This window comes from Manis pentadactyla, chromosome 3 (genome assembly GCF_030020395.1).
Source record: "Manis pentadactyla isolate mManPen7 chromosome 3, mManPen7.hap1, whole genome shotgun sequence".
Classification (NCBI taxonomy): Eukaryota; Metazoa; Chordata; class Mammalia; order Pholidota; family Manidae; genus Manis; species Manis pentadactyla.
In genome coordinates, this window is record NC_080021.1 from 63,734,041 (window position 1) to 63,752,017 (window position 17,977).

At 35.0% G+C, this 17,977-nt stretch overlaps 1 protein-coding gene across 21 annotated transcripts in view; it reads left to right on the top strand.

Moving 5' to 3' along the window:
* The window catches only part of STAU2 (staufen double-stranded RNA binding protein 2), a 344,484-nt gene that overhangs the window by 56,382 nt on the left and 270,125 nt on the right, over positions 1 to 17,977 (top strand). For all 21 annotated transcript variants that reach the window (XM_036886315.2, XM_036886314.2, XM_057497970.1 and 18 more), the window contains one exon: positions 1,856 to 1,991. In XM_036886315.2, the coding sequence (XP_036742210.1) occupies positions 1,856 to 1,991 (136 nt within the window). The remainder of the gene's footprint in view (positions 1 to 1,855; positions 1,992 to 17,977) is intronic.

Below are 17,977 nucleotides of genomic sequence, written 5' to 3' on the forward strand. Positions count from 1 at the left end.
TTAATCATCAAACTAAAATCTTTATGAAATAAGAAAAAGTTGAACTTTTTCAAAGGCTCTTTGGTGTTAAAAAAAATCTGTGGAAAACTTATAGTCAGTTTCTAATAAAGGTAAACCCACTCTGTGACCTTGCAAATCCATTGATAGGTATATACCCAAGAGAAACGAGTGTATATGTCTGCTGAAAAACTTACTTTAATATGTTTGTGGCTTTGTACTTAATAGTCCCAAACTGGAAACAACCCAAATGCCCCATCAACAACAGACTAGATAAATTCATTCAGTGATTTAAAAAAAATACCGAAATATTTATATATCTGAAGCTAGAAATACTGATGTATTAGTAAAATTGTTACATTGAATGAAGTAAGCAATACAAAACAATATGTATTTAGATTTGAAGAGTAGGCAAAACTAATCTGTGATGGCAGAAGTCAGAATAGGTAACTTGGGGAGATGGTTATTGACTGGAAAAAGGTGTGAAAGAACTTTCTGGGTGATGGAAATGTTTGTATCTTGATCTGAACGGTGGTCACGTGAGTGTGTACATGTATAATAATTCCTGGAGCTGTGTGCTTAAGGTTTGTGTATTTTACTTATCCCTCCATAAAATACTATTATAAAGAAGAGTGGAGATTCCCCTTGTGCTTCACTTTCTCTGCCTCTGCTATGAGTGTATGTATTAAATTAGGGATTTGAGCTAATTGGACTTATTATTCAATATGTTAACTTTTCTTTGCTCTTTTTCTTATCCTTATCTTTTTCCCTTCTTCTTAACCTTGGTTTAGATCCAGTTCTTATTATCCTGTTTGGTGGTTTCACATGAATTCTTTAGAAATATATTGACTCTTGATGGCTGCCAATAGTGTATGTATGTCAGGCCCTACCACCCTTTTGCTGGTATTTTAAGCCAGCTCCAATTTCTCTGCTGAAGTGGACACATTCTTGTATGTGATAGAGTCTTAAATGTATGATGCAAAAGGAATAATTCAAGTGAGATAGTACCGAATTTAATTAAAAATAATTTTACTTTCTATAAAATCATTAGATTAATTTTTGTGAGTTTGTTATATGGAACATTTATTGCTGTATTTACTAAATAATCTCTTTTGGACTGAAATAACTTGACATAATAATTTTTCATTGTGTGTTACTATGTTTTTTTTTTCAAACTTGTACCAAAGTAGAGAGAATAAGACTGTGAATGTCCCTGTACCTATCACCAGCTTCAACAGTCATCTACACATGTTGGCCAGTCCTGTTTCTCATCTCTCTCTCCTCTAAATGATTTTGAAACAAATCGCAGATATATCACTTAATCCATAAGTGCTTCAATATGTATTTTTAAAGATTACATACAGAAAGCATTACTTTTACTTTATCTTATTATTGTTTATAGAAAAAACTCAAAACTTATTTTTTATTAGGTAAGTCCAAGAATTACTGATGATATTCATTGCTAATTTTAGTTGCTTGATTATCAAAATATAAATAAAATTATTCACAGATGATGATGTTTTTAATGATTATATAATTATAAACTTTCTGGGATAATATTGAAGTTCAATAATTTATAATATCCAAACTGACCAATCAGTGAATCTTGCATTTGCCTTGTTTTGAAATAGAGTTGAAATTTTGGTCATTAATATATAGAAAATGTTGCAGAAACCTCAAGAGATTTTGTTAAAAATGATTTTTCTGTTTATATAGTTTACACCCCTTTAGAAAATGATATAGATGAGTCATCCACTCTCACATTCTTCCATGGTAATTATAGTTGTATAAATATAACTTTCATGACTTGTTATGGAAATATTTCACTTGTGTGCCTTTAATATTTTTTTTTAAACAGGTAGTATAACTCCAACTGTGGAACTGAATGGGCTTGCTATGAAAAGGGGAGAGCCTGCCATCTACAGGCCATTAGATCCAAAGCCTTTCCCAAATTATAGAGCTAATTACAACTTTCGGGGCATGTACAATCAGAGGTTTGTATGTCTTCTTTGATTTTGTTCTCACGTACTATTTGATGCATATTATAAAAGTTTCTGAGACTCAGTATTTTCATTGTAAATAAATGAAATTTCTGTTTTCACTTGGGGCACTTTGAGTGGAATTGAGATAAGTCAGGCTCACAAGGAATATGTGAAGTAATAAATTTTTAAAAATAATTTTTCAGGAACTAGTTTTTATTGAGTCATAAGCAGACCATATTTTTTTTTATTAAGGTATCATTGATATACAATCTTATGAAGGTTTCACATGAGCAACATTGTGATTACTACATTCAACCATATTATCAGGTCCCCCCCACATACCCCATTGTAGTCACTGTCCATCAGCATAGTAAGATGCTATAGAGTTACTACTTGTCTTCTTTGTGCTATACTGCCTTCTCCATGTCCCCCCTACTTTATGTGTGCTGATCATAATGCCCCTCAATCCCCTTCTCCCTCCTTCCCTTGCCACCTGCCCTCCCCCAACCCCTTTCCCTTTGGTAACCGCTAGTTCCTTCGTGGAATCTGTGAGTCTGCTGCTGTTTTGTTCCTTCAGTTTTGCTTTGTTGTTATACTCCACAAATGAGGGAAATCATTCAGTACTTGTCTTTCTCTGCCTGGCTAATTTCACTGAGCATAATACCCTCTAGCTACATCCATGTTGCAAATGGTAGGATTTGTTTTCTTATGGCTGAATAATATTCCATTGTGTATATGTACGACCTCTTCTTATTCATTCATCTACTGATGGACACTTAGGTTGCTTCCATATCCTGGCTATTGTAAATAGTGCTGCAGTAAACATAGGGGTGCATATAGAGAGGACCATATTTTAAAGCCATTTCACATTATAGTGCTGCCTTCTCGGTTGACCTGCTTATTTATTCACCCAGTACATGCTTAGCTTAATTAATGTTTTTCTTGTCCAAATACATTGTAAACATGAGTGTTAGTAATTAATAGGAAATTTGTTGGAAGGCTTTACCAAGTCTTTTTACACATTGCATAATTTTGTGAGTTACCAGTGTACAGAATTTTCTTTACAAGCAAGGCAGAATTTTTTTTTAAGTTTTTTTTTTTCCTGACCATTTTACAGGTCACATAACTTACCATATAGAATGTGCAAAATGCATAAAAAAGGAGATATAAGTAATTTAAATTCCCAGAATTAAACACCTTTGATATTTTGATCTACTTTATATTCTCTTTATTCATTGTATATATTTAACCATATTGAAGTTATCCTTTATATGCAGTTTCTACAGTACTTTATGGAGGTATAATATATGAATGGTAAAGTGCACAAATCTTAAAAGTATATTGTGGTGACTTTTATTATTTTATGTATGTATGTGTGTATTTAAAGTTTATTTCATGACTTTTTACATACGTGTATCATCAAGTGATCACCACTGCTGTCACAATCCAAAATTTTTTCATCACCCCTGAGGGTTTCCATATTCTGTTTAGCACTTGATACTCCTCTAAGAAGTAACCATGGTTCTGTCACCATAGATTAGTTTTGCCTGTCATTGAATTTCATATAGATTCATACAGTATTTATTCTTCTGTGTCTAGCTTTTTTTACGTCATATAATGGTTTTTTTCTTGTTTGCTTTTTTTTTTTGTTTTTGAGATTCATCTCTGTTGCTTATTTCTGGATTTTACCCTTTTTTATTGCTAATAGTGTTCCTTTGTATGGATATATCATAATTTGGTCATTTCGTATATGCAGCATTGTGCCTTTTTCATTTAATATAATGATCATTTTTTATATCTTTAAGTAGTCTTGGAGAAATATTTTTGATAGCTATGGAATGCTTCTGATGGCCAGAGTATACTTTATAAGTATATAAACAGGTATAAACATGGAATACTTGATAACTCTGAATAAAATATACCTGTTTTTGATCATCTAGGTTGTTTAACTTTATTTTGACAATAATAAGTAAAAAAAAGTCTTCATATGCAAACTTTTGTTTATATAACTGATTATTTCCTTTAAATAGATTACTGTAAGGGGAACATTGGGATAAGAAGAATAATGTATTGCCCAATTACATTAAAGTTTGTACTAATTTCTTAGAGCATATTCTGTTCCATTATGGCAACACTTGAGGTTAAAACGCATTATCTGGTTGGACAATTAAAAAGTGGTATGTTTTTAAATTTTGGTTTTATTGATTGCTTGTGACACTTTTTTCAGATATTTATTAATTGCTGTCCTTTTTGATTTGTCTTTAAGTTTGCTTATTTTTGCTGCATTGCTTGACTGGTCTTCAAATGTTTATGTGTTGAGGATATTACATTAAGTTTGTTTTGTTTAATTTTCCTGCATTAAAAAAATTGGCCTTTAGTTTTTTTTGTTTTTAGAGTACACCTTTAAATGTTATGTGGTCTAATCTGCTAGGGTTTGTGTGTGTGTGACTGCTCCCATTGCTCTTATGCCTAAGAAATTGTTGTGGCCAGATATTTGCTGATGCTTTAAAAATATTTTAAAATTAAGATATATTTGACTTAACATTGTGTAAGTTAAAAGTGTACAACATGTCGATTTGATAACATTTTATATTGTAGTATGATTGCCTTTGTAGTATTCACTGACACCTCTAGCTCATCACATAATTATCATTTCTTCTAGTGTTGCTTTTAAAATCAATTTGTATATTTACTGACATTACAATTAAGATGTGATATTATATTTAGTCTATATATCATCTGATACTTTTGGTGTCTTATTACAGGAAAAATTGTCGTTTAAAACTTAGTTCTATTCATTTCAATATTATTGCTCAGGTTCTCTTAGTTGGGGAGGTAGTCAGTACAAAGCAGTCACTGAGGAGGTGACTTTTGATAAGGACCCGAAGGAGGAGAGGGAATAAGCAGTGTGAATGTCACGAGAGAGAGAAAGAGCACTCCTGGCAGAAGAAACAGGTGCCAAGCCTCTGGGGTAGGAGCATGCTTCATTAGGAGGCCAGTGTGGCTGGAGCAGAATAAACCACAGGAGAAGAGGAGTTGGTGTGTGTGGATATGACAGGGGTTGTGTGGTTTGTTAGATTTTTTTTTTCTGTTTTAGATTTTCTGTTAACGTTGACAATTTTTCCTTCATTGGTGATTTCTAGTTTCAAGATCTGATTCCATGGTTGTCATGAGAGGTGTAAGAATTTTATTTATGATATCTCCAAAAGGCATGCCTTAGGACATTCTCATTTAATGGATAAAGTGGAGTTTTCCTTCAGAGTTTTGGAAAGTCTTTAGAATTTCCTGCAGATCACAAACATGGTAAAAAAAAACAAAAAACAAAAAACAATAGGGACATATGGTAAGCTGCCAAGCCGTGTTTCAACATGGAATCTCTGCTCACCAAAGGGGAAACCTAGCCATTACTCATTCATCTGTTAAAGTTATGATTTCACGTATGACCTCAGTTTGCAGATGACAATACCTTAGTGTGTTACTGGCAATTTGGAGCCAGAGGTCAGAGGAAACTCTTCTTCTTGTCATACTCCATATAAATCAGTAGCTTCTTAATAGGGTAGGGAATGAAATGTTAAGAAGTCCAAGAAACATATATCATTTAGAGGTTATTTTTGAAAAGGTCCTGTCATTTTCGACTTAAAATAATATTAAGTAATAATTAGGTTTTATCCATGTTGTTCTTTAAAATCTGTTTCTCTACTTGAAGTCTTTCAAAGGCTTAACAATGAACTTATAGAAATGTCCTCCACTGTACCCCATCCCCATTTTATGATAGCTGGAGAAAAACCATGAGCAAAACTCTATATCTATTTGTACAACCTGGGGATTCTGAAGTACTTCACTTCCTTTGTTATACCCAAGATACTTGAAAATGAATACACCTAGTTACATCTTTTTCTTCCTCATTTGGGGCACTCACTCTTCACTAACAGATATATTATAAGGTTGAAAGCATACAAAAATTTATATGACAAAAAGTGCAAGATATAAAGATGGGAGAAAAATTACATTTTTACACCTGTGTGTGTGTGTGTGTGTGTTATCAAAAATTATATACATAATCTCAAAGAACAGAATGACTGAAATCAGACCTCCTATACAAAATTTATTAATTTTGTGTATTCACAGATTAAAGAAGCATTATTGCTTGGCTAATGTCCAGAAAGCCCCCTGTCTATTTACGTAGATTGCCAGCGGGCCACAATTCAAACTAGACTATGTGAAAATGGGAATTTTTGCCCTGTGTACCTGGGAGGTCTCTTAGGCATGGTTGGATGTAAAGCTTTAGTGTGGTTTTCCCCATTTTCTATTTCTGTCTTTCTGGATCTTGTCTCATTTTTGCTTCTGCTTGACTGTATTTTCTAAGACTCTCACTTCCATTTGCTGTATGTACCTTATGTGCTACATAGTCCTTAGACGTGTAGTACTAGAGAAGGAACAAGTTTTTATCTTTTTAGATAATTCTTAGAAAAGTCCCAAGAAAGATTTTGAGTAGACTGTGTGTCCCAGAATTGGTCATTCAGACTGGATTTGGGGTGGGGTGGCCAGCCAGCTTTGGATTTGTGCCCGGATCAGAGCAACAGGGTTTAGACCCATCCAAACTGCTATGCGTAGCCCTATTTTACCAAAAGATTCCCTAAAGGCAAAGATTCTGAGGGGAAATCATTTTCATTATAGAGTATTTGTTTCAAATCCTAGTTTTGATGCTTTTAGCTTGTGCTCTTGGGGAAGGCACTGGCCCTCCCTAGTTCCTCATTGGCTAAATAGAGATAATACCAAATGAAAGGACTTTTGTGAGGTCTCATTGATTCAGCAAATATTTATTGAATCCCTACTCCTTGTTACATGTTATGTTAGCATAAATACTTTAATTAAAGACAACACAGTAGACTCTGAATCTATTAGAAGAGGAAGACAATGAAAAAAAAACAGTAACAGAGTGGTACATGGGTCCGTATAATGTTGTGGAAACACAGAGAACAAGCACCTCACTCAGATTGGGGAAGCAAATCTAGAAGGACTGGACACTTGAACTCAATCATCAAGGTTGGGTAGGTGTTAGTCAGGTGAAAAAGGTAAGGAGAAGCAATCTAGATTTTGGGGGACAATGGCAAGGAATCCTGAGAAGTTCATTCATGGAATTATTGGTTAGTTTGGAATTCAGTATGTCTGGAATGAAGAAAGTTATGTTCAGGCAGGGTGCTGATCTGGATGTCCTCAAATAGTATGTCAAGAGGTTTAGATTTATCCAGAATGTGGTTGAGAGCCATTGAAGAATTTTAAGCTGAGGGGTAAAATAATTGGGTGTCTGTTTTAGGAATATTGCTCTGGCAGTATGTGGTAAATAGTTTGGATAGACTTAGAATTTGAGAGAAGGATGGATTACAAGGATGTTTTAATTCAGGCTTAATGTGATGAAAGGCTATGACAGTGAAGATGGAGAGGAAGGGACAGTATCTAGATGTTTAAAAGGTAGACGTGATAGCACTTGGGGATTGATTAGATGGGGAGCATCTAATGGATAACTTAGTATCTGGATTTCTAGTAGTGGTGTTCACAATGAGAAGAGTTGGAGTAGGACTTTGGAAAGATGAAGAATTCACTTTTGACCATGTTGAGTTTAAATTGCCTGTGAGATTTAGGAGGAGTCCATTTTATCACTCATTAAAGCCTTATGAAGGGAACGTGGAGATTATCTTTGGCTTTAAGGTTTGTTGGAAATACACATGGGAAGAGGGACTAAAAGGTCTAGAGCTTCCAGAATCAGGATGTGTAATGTATCTTGCATCTTGGGCAAACCTAAGTTTGACTCATTAGTACTTCATTCAACTAGGATTTACACTTCCTTCCTAAAAGGATTTGGTTATATTGACTTGTCGTCAATTTGAAATAATTTCATGGCATAACTTAAAGTACCCCATCCTTGGGTGGTGGTGGTATATTTTGTGTCAAGACAATATTTGTTTGCCTGTGGCTAATGTATCCAATTCCCAGGCTAGTCATTTACAGCTAGGTTAGTAAAGTTACTTTCTCTTAACATGTATGGTATGAATCATAGCAATTAAAAAAGGAAAGAGTTTGTACTGTTTTGCTGAAAAGTTACTTATTCCTGTGGGCAGAGCCAGGTGCCCGCTTGAGGCTTCATGGTCTCCCCCTGTTGCCATGGGAAGGAAATCTGTGTATGAGGCTTGGAAAGAGCTATATGGATAGCTGTGGCTATCACTGAAAATTTGATAGATTTAAACAAGTTTTTTGGAGTATCTGCTCTGATTTTATTTCATTATGTTAATTATCATAAACCAGCAAGATTTTAGTTTATACACCAGCCTGTTTGTTGTATTTCAGTTTATGTTGTGTAGGCTGATGACAAGCTGTTAATTATTGTGATGTTGGTGTGCTATTTATTTTGTGTTTGTTCAAACTGTTAATCTCAGCTTTCTTTCTTGGTTTGTAAATGCAGTTTCAGAAAGGCTTTTGGAAAGTAGAACAGTTAAGAAACTGAATATATTTATAACAGTAGTATACAAACTGGTAAAAACCTACAGTTTTGCTTTCTGCCACCAGATGGTGATCATGTACTGATAAAACAGCATACAGACTGGGTGAGTTCATTTTGGTTAGCATTCTAAGGCCAGTGGTTAGCTGGTAAATGAGAGGTTAAACCATACGTAGTCGCCAATATTTGGCCTTTCTTTGACCTATAAGTATATCAGTTTCATATGGTTCAACCTAACAGGATTAAGTCAGTCAGGTACACAGCTTTAAAGTCCCATGGATAAACTAAATAAATGTAAAGTGATGAAAAGCATAAATTCATTATAATGGTTACATATAATTTTGACTTTTGTATACCATATCCCTTGGTTAGGGGAATACATTCTTTTCTCTTGTCATATGCTTTATACATGAAATATATGTCACACGTTTTCAAAATAGTTTTAAAAATGGTATTTCTTCATGAGGATAGATTTATAGAATGGATATAGCTGAAAGGTAAGCTACAAGACCCAAGTTTTAATATTTTCTCATATTTTTACGTAGGGTTACATTAATTAAATTGCAAATGTTTTTCATTTGCAGGAAAGGTTTTAAAGCCCAGAAAAAAGAAATATAAGAAATATGTTGTCTTTGAAAACTCTCATAAGTCAGAGGAGAGAATTTAAATAGGTTACCAAAGCAAAATGAGGGAGAATGAACTGGAATATAAAGGCAGGGAATCAGAGACCCAGAGAGGTATTTCAGGGTAAATGAAGGATTCTGGGTCTTATCTTAGGCAGGCTGTGTTTAGAATTAGGTATAGGAGCTAGTGGACATTATAACTCTTTTTTTTTTTAAATTTTTTAATTTTTCATTGAAGGGTAGTTGACACACAGTATTACACTACATTAGTTTCAGGTGTACAACACAGTGATTCAACATTTATATACATGACAATTCTAGGTACCAGCTATCACCATACCAAGCTGTTACGATATCTTGACTATATTCATTACATCCCGGTTACTTATTATTTTACCATTGGAAGTGTATACTTTTTTTGTGTGTGAGGGCCTCTCTCATATTTATTGATCAAATGGTTGTTAACAACAATAAAATTCTGTATAGGGGAGTCAATGCTCAATGCACAATCATTAGTCCACCTCAAGCCTAATTTTCGTCAGTCTCCAATCTTCTGAGGCATAACAAGCAAGTTCTTACATGGAGAACAAATTCTTACATAGTGAATAAGTTCTTACATGGTGAACAGTACAAGGGCAGCCATCACAGAAACCTTCAGTTTTGCTCATGCATTATGAACTATAAACAGTCAGTTCAAATATGAATACTCATTTGATTTTTATACGTGATTTATATGTGGATACCACATTTCTCTCTTTATTATTATTATTTTTAATAAAATGCTGAAGTGGTAGGTAGATACGAGATAAAGGTAGAAAACATAGTTTAGTGTTGTAAGAGAGCAAATGTAGATGATCAGGTGTGTGCCTGTAGACTATGTGTTAATCCAAGCTAGACAAGGGCAATAAAACATCCACGTATGCAGAAGATTTCTCTCAGAACAGGGGGGGGGGTGAGGTTCTAAGCCTCACCTCTGTTGATCCCCAATTTCTCACCTGATGGCCCCCCTGCGACTGTGCCTGTCTTAGGTTGTTCCTCCCTTGAGGAATCTTACCCGTCTCTGGCTAACCAGTCATCTTCCGGGGCCATTATAACTCTTAAAAGACAAAATTCTATTGCTAGGTAAGTCCAGATGCAACACACTTCATTTTAAGAAATAGAAGTACAACTTTTTGTCTTTGAGGTAAAATATGGAGTGTTCTCCTAACATCTGTTTCCCCAAGTATTGGATAAAAATCAGATAATATAAAAAACATTTTTGGGGTTTATGCTTCTAGCACAAGCATATGTAGTAACTGGGACCAAACTTACCCTACCACCATAAACACAGAGAAAACCTGGGTAAGGTTCTTATATTATACATGAACTGATATAATATGATATGAAGGGAAGTTGTGATAAGTTAAAGATGTATGTTGATGCAGGGCAAAAAAAGAAAAGAATACAATAGTGGTGATAAAATGGAATAAAAAATTGTAATCCAAAAGGAAGCAGGGAAGAAGTAGAAAAAAATTAGTAATTGAACACTGGGTAAATAGAAAATGCAGAACCAGATGATAGATTTAAAACCAGCTATTTTGATAATTACACTAAATGTAAATGGTCTAAACACTTCAGTTAAAAGGAAGAGAATATCAGATGGGATAAAAGAGCAGGAAATACAATCATATAGTATATAAAGAAATCCACTTTTCATGTAAAGACATAAAGTGGTTAAAAGGATGGAAAATGGTATTCCATGCAAACACTAATCACAATACAGCTCGAGTCGCTATATTTATATCAGACAAAATAGACTTCAGAACAAAAATATTAGCAAGGATAAAATTACCAACGATAAAAGGGTGAAATCATTAAGAAGACCTAATAATCTAAATATACATGTATCTACCGAAAGCCTCAGCTAATGCAGTAAAGCAATAAAGGCTACTACTGTGGACTGAATTTGGTTCCCCACAATTTACATGTTGAAGCTCTAACCCCCAATGTGATGGCATTTGGAGATGGGGCCTTTGGGAAGTAATTAGGTTTAGATAGTGTGTGAGGGTGGGGCTCTCATGATGGGATAGTGCCCTTGTAAGAAAAGACACCAGAGAGCTAGCTAGTACTCTGCTCCCTCCCCATTACCACCTCTACCCCGAATGAGAACATAAGAAACTGTTTACAAGCCAGCAAGAGAGCTCTAACCAGAAACTGACCATGCTACCACTTCTAGCATCCAAAACTGTGAGAAAATTAATTTCTGTGTTTAAGCCTCCCAATCTGCCATTTTGTTGTGACAGCCTGAGCTCAGATAGAGCTATAGAATTTTAAGAAAACACTGTCAGCCAGTGTTATGGAGCTCTGCATGTAGTAGTATAGTATAAATTATTTCCAAGCACACATGGAACATTCACCGAGATAGGTAATATGCTGTGCCAGAAGACAATTCTCAGTACTTTTAAAGGAATTGAAATAATACAAACTGTGTTCTCTGATCACAAAAGAGGTTGTTAAATGAATATCATATAAACATCTGGAAAATTCCACAATTATTTGGAAATTAACACATTTCTAAACAATGCATGAGTCAAAGGAGAAATCACAAAGAATATTAGAAAAATATTTGAACTAAAGATGACAATGAAACATTGAAATATGTGGATGCAGCTAACGCAGTGCTTAGAGGGAAATGTATAGCTTTACATTCTTATATGAGGGGAAAAAAAGTCCTAAATTGACGCTTTAGGCTTCCACCTAAAGAAGGTAAAAAAAGAAGAGCACATTAATTCCAAAAAAACAGAGAAGGAAATACTAAAGATTGGAGCAGAAATCAATGAAATTGAAAATGGGCAAACAATAAAAAAAAAAATCAGGGCATCAGTGAAATCAAAAGCTGCTTCTGGGAAAGGCTTCATATAATTGATAAATTTCTAGCTAGAAGAAAGAGAAGATGAAGATGCATATTACATATCAGGAGTAAAAGAGGAAATCCTACTAATATTTAAATGAATTATAAGGGAACTTTATAAATTTGATAACTTAGATCATTGGTTGGCAAACTGATCTGGGGCTCATTGCCTGCTTTTGTAAATAAAGTTTTATTGGACCATAGCTATGTCCACTCATTTATCTATTATCTATGACTGCTTTTGAGCTATAATGGCAGAGTTGAATAGTTGTGATACACTGTATGGCCTGCAAGTGTGAAATGTTTACTGTATGGCTCTTTAAGGAAAAGTCTGCTAATTCCTGTCATAGATGAATCGGGCAGATTTATAAGGAGTCACAAAGTACCAAACCAGACCTATGAACAAGTAAAACCTCAATAGCCCTATTAAATAAATTGAATTTGTATTAGACACTTTCCACAAAGAAAACTCAAATCTCATAAGTTCTAACAAATATTTGAGGAAGAAATAGTATCAGCACCTCAGAAAACAGGAGAAAGGAACACTTCGAATCTTATTTTATGAGGCCAACATTATCCTGACACCAAAACCTGACAATACCAAGTGTCTTGGCAGGGCAGCTGGACCTCTCATATGTGGCTGCTGAGAAGATAAAACGGTATGACCAGTTTGTCGTCGTGTTACTTCTTACTAAGTCACACATACAATTACTGTACCACCCAGCAGTTCCAGTCCTGGTGTTTTTACCTGAGAGAAATGAAAGTATATGGCCATTCGAAGGCTTGTACATGTATGTTTGTAGCAACTTTCTCTATAATAGTCTTAAACTGGTAATATCCACTATCAGTTGAATGGTTTTATAAATTGTAATAAAACCCCTCTATGGCATATTACTCAGGTAAAACTTCTGACTCTAGCAACAGTATGGATAAACCTCGAAAACATGCTGAATGAAAGAAGCTGGATACGTAGTATGTATATTACAAAATCCTATTTTTGTGACATTCTAGAACAGGCAAAACTAGTCCATAGTGACAGCAGTTTATTGGTTGCCTAGATTGGAAAGTGGGTATTTACTCTACAGGGAAACTTTTTGGGTGATAGAAATGTTTATTATCCTGACTTTGGTGATTGTTACATGGGTGTATGTCAAAGCTCATTAACTGTGAGCTTAAGATACAGACCCGTTTCATTATATGTAAATTTTATGAAGTTGATTGAAAATACAATTTATAATACTCATTTTTTTAAGCTAAAACTGTCCCTGAGAATGTTCGATTTTTGCTTCTGAAGTATATAGCCAACACCATGGTAAATGTTTTACTAGGGGCTAAAATATTTACCTCTTAGAGTGAGGACAAAATGACATGTCTATAAATTACTTAGCTCTGCTTTTCTTTTCTCTCTTTTTTAAAAATTTTGGTATCATTAATGTACAATTACATGAGCAACATTGTGGTTACTAGACTCCCCCCATCGATAAGTCCCCCTCACATACCCCATTATATTCACTGTCCATCAGCGTGGTAAGATGCTATAGAATCACTACTTGTCCTCTCTGTGTTGTACTGCCTTCCCGGTGCCCCCCCACCACATTATGTGTGCTAATGGTGCCCCCTTTACCCCCTTATCCCTCCCTTCCCCCAATGTCCCAAGTCCCTTTCCCTTTGGCAACTGTTAATCCATTCTTGGGTTCTGTGAGTCTACTGCTGTTTTGTTCCTTCAGTTTTTGCTTTGTTATTATACTCCACAGATGAGTGAAATCATTTAATACTTGTCTTTCTCCGCCTGGCTTATTTCACTGAGCATAATACCCCCTAGCTCCATCCCTGTTCTTGCAAATGGTAGGATTTGTTTTCTTCTTATAGCTGAATAATATTCCATTTTGTATATGTACCACATCTTCTTTATCCATTCATCTACTGATGGACACTTAGGTTGCTTTCATTACTTAGCTACTGTAAATAGTGCTGCGAGAAACATAGCAGGGCATCTGTCTTTTTCAAACTGGGCTGCTGCATTCTGAGGATAAAGTCCTAGAAATGGGATTCCTGGATCAAATGGTATTTCTGTTTTGAGATTTTTAAGGAACCTCCATACTGCTTTGAACAATGGTTGAACTAATTTACATTCCCACCAGCAGTGTAGGAGGGTTCCCCTTTCTCCACATCCTCGCCAACATTTGTTGTTGTTTGTCTTTTGGATAGTGGTGATCCTGACTGGTATGAGGTGATATCTCATGGTTTTAATTTGCATTTTTCTGACGATTACCAATGTGGAGCATCTTTCCATGTGCGTGTTGGCCATCTGAATTTCTTCTTTGGAGAATTGTCTGTTCAGCTCCTCTGACCATTTTTTGATTGAATTATTTGCTTTTTGTTTGTTGAGGTGCATGAGCTCTTTGTATATTTTGGATGTCAACCCTTTATCGGATCTGTCATTTATGAATATATTCTCCCATACTGTAGGATGCCTTTTTGTTCTATGGATGGTGTCCTTTGCTGTACAGAAGCTTTTTGGCTTACTATAGTCCCACTTGTTAATTTTTGCTTTTGTTTCCCTTGCCTGGGAAGATATGTTCATGAAGAAGTTGCTCATGTTTATGTCCAAAAGATTTTTGCCTATGTTTTTTTCTAAGAGTTTTATGGTTTCATGACTTACATTCAGGTCTTTGATCCATTTTAAATTTACTTTTGTGAATGGGGTTAGACAATGATCCAGTTTCATTCTATTACATGTAGCTGTCCAGTTTTGCCAACACCAGCTGTTGATGAGACTGTCATTTCCCCATTGTATATCCATGGCTCCTTTATTGTATATTAATTGACTATATATGTTTGGGTTAATATATGGACTCCCTATTCTCCTCCACTGGTCTGTGGGTCTGTTTTTGTGCCGGTACCAAATTGTCTTGATTACTGTGGTTTTGTAGTAGAGCTTGAAGTTGGGAAGCGAGACCCCCACCCCCCATTTTATTCTTCCTTCTCAGGATTGCTTTGCCTATTTGGGGTCTTTTGTAGTTCCATAGGAATTTTAGAACTATTTGTTCCAGTTCATTGAAGAATGCTGTTGGTATTTTGATAGGGATTGCATTGAATCTGTAGATTGCTTTAGGGAGGATGGCCATTTTGACATTAATTCTTCCTACCCAAGAGCATGTGATGAATTTGTTACTGTCCTCTTTCGTTTCTGTTAAAGAGTGTCATGTACTTTTCAGGATATAGGTCTTTCACATCCTTGGTTAGGTTTATTCCTAGGTATTTTATTCTTTTTGATGCAGTTGTGAATGGAATTGTTTTTCTGATACCTCTTTCTGCTAGTTCATCGTTATTGTATAGGAAAGCAACAGATTTCTGTGTATTAATTTTGTATCCCACAACTTTGCTGAATTCAGATATTCTAGTAGTTTTGGAGTGGATTATTTAGGGTTTTCTATGTACAATATTATGTCATCTGCAAATAGTGATAGTTTGACTTCTTCCTTACCAATCTTGATGCCCTTTATTTCTTTGTGTTGTCTGATTGCAGTGGCTAGAACCTCCAGTACTATGTTGAATAAAAGTGGGGCATCCCTGTCTTGTTCCCAATCTTAGGTGAAAAGCTTTCAGCTTCTCACTGTTAAGTATGATGTTGGCTGTGGGTTTGTCATATATGGACTTTATTATGTTGAGGTACTTGCCCTCTATACTCATTTTGTTGAGAGTTTTTATCATGAATGGATGTTGAATTTTGTCCAATGCTTTTCAGCGTCTATGGAGATGATCATGTGGTTTTTGTCCTTTTTGTTAATGTGGATGATGTTGATGGATTTTTGAATGTTGTACCATCCTTGCATCCCTGAGATGAATCCCACTGGATCATGGTGTATCATCCTCTTGATGTATTTTTGAATTCTGTTTGCTAATATTTTGTTGAGTATTTTTGCATCTATGTTCATCAGGGATATTGGTTTGTAATTTTCTTTTTTTGTGGGGTCTTTGTCTGGCTTTTGTATTAGAGCGATGCTGGCTTTATAGAATGAGTTTGGAAGGATTTCCTCCCTCCTCTTGTAGTTTTTGGAAAACTTTAAGGAGAATGGGTATTATGTCTTCTCTAAATGTCTGATAAAATTCAGTGGTGAATCCATCAGGCCCGGAGGTTTTGTTCTTGGGTAGTTTTTTGATTACTGATTCAATTTCTTTGCTGATAATTGGTCTGTTTAGATTTTCTGTTTCTTCCTTGGTCAGTCTTGGAAGGTTGTATTTTTCTAGGAAGTTGTCCATTTCTTCTGGGTTTTCCAGCTTGTTAGCATTTAGATCTTCATAGTATTCTCTAATAATTCTTTATATTTCTCTGGTGTCCATTGTTATTTTTCCTTTCTCATTTCCGATTCTGTTGATGTGTGTAGATTCTCTTTTACTCTTAATAATAAGTATGTTTAGGAGTTTATCTATTTTGTTTATTTTCTCAAAGAACCAGCTGTTAGTTTCACTGATTTTTTTCTATTGTTTTATTCTTCTCAATTTTATTTATTTCTTCTCCAATCTTTATTATGTCCCTCCTTCTGCTGACTTTGGGCTTCATTTGTTCTTCTTTTTCCAGTTTCAATAATTGTGACTTTAGACTATTCATTTGGGATTTTTCTTCCTTCTTTACATAGGCCTGGATTGCTATATACTTTCCTCTTAGAACTGCTTTTGCTACGTCCCACAGAAGTTGGGGCTTTGTGCTGTTGTCATTTGTCTCCATATATTGCTTGATCTCTATTTTAATTTGGTCATTGATCCATTGATTATTTAGGAGCATGTTGTTAAGCCTCCATATGTTTGTGAGCCTTTTTGTTTTCTTTGTACAATTTATTTCTAGTTTTATACCTTTGTGATCTGAGAAGTTGGTTGGTAGAATTTCAGTATTTTTGAATTTACTGAGGCTCTTTTTATGGCCTAGTATGTGGTCTATTCTGGAAAATGTTCCATGTGCACTTGAGAAGAATGTGTATCCTGCTGCTTTTGGGTGTAGAGTTCTGTAAATGTGTATTAGGTCCATCTGTTCTAGTGTGTTGTTCAGTGTCTCTGTGTCCTTACTTATTTTCTGTCTGGTGGATCTGTCCTTTGGAGTGAGTGCTGTGTTGAAGTCTCCTAGAATGAATGTATTGCATTCTATTTCCTCCTTTCATTCTGTTAGTATTTGTTTCATATACTGATGCTCCTGTATTGGGTGCATATATATTTATAATCGTTATATTCTCTTGTTGGGCTGACCATTTTATCATTATGTAATGTCCTTCTTTATCTCTTGTTACTTTTTTTGTTTTGAAGTCTATTTTGTCTGATACAAGTACATCAACACCTGCTTTTTTTCTCCCTATTGTTTGCTTATCTTTTTCCGTCCCTTCACTTTTAGTCTGTGTATGTCTTTTGGTTTGAAGTGAGTCTCTTGTAAGCAGCATATAGATGGGTCTTGCTTTTTTATCCTTTCTGTTACTCTGTTTCTTTTTATTGGTACTTTCAGTCCATTTACATTTAGGGTGATTATCGATAGATATGTTCTTATTGCCGTTGCAGGCTTTGGATTCGTGTTTACCAAATGTTCAAGGGTAGCCTTTTTACTATCTACCTGTCTAACCAACTCACTTATCATGCTATTATAAACATAGTCTGATGATTCTGTATTTCTCTCCCTTCTTTTTCTTCCTCTTGCACTCTTTATATGTTAGGTGTTTTATTTTGTACTCTTTCATGTTTCCTTTGACTGCTTTTGTGAATAGCTGATTTTATTTTTTGCCTTTAGTTAGTATTTGGTTGGTCTGCTTTCTTTGTTGTGATTTTATTTTCTCTGGTAACATCTATTTAGCCTTAGGAGCACTTCCATCTCAAGCAGTCCCTTTAAAATGCCCTGTTGAAGTGGTTTGTGGGAGGCAAATTTCCTCAACTTTTGCTTATCTGGAAATTGTTTAATTCCTCCTTCAAATTTAAATGACAACCTTGCTGGATACACCATTCTTGGTTC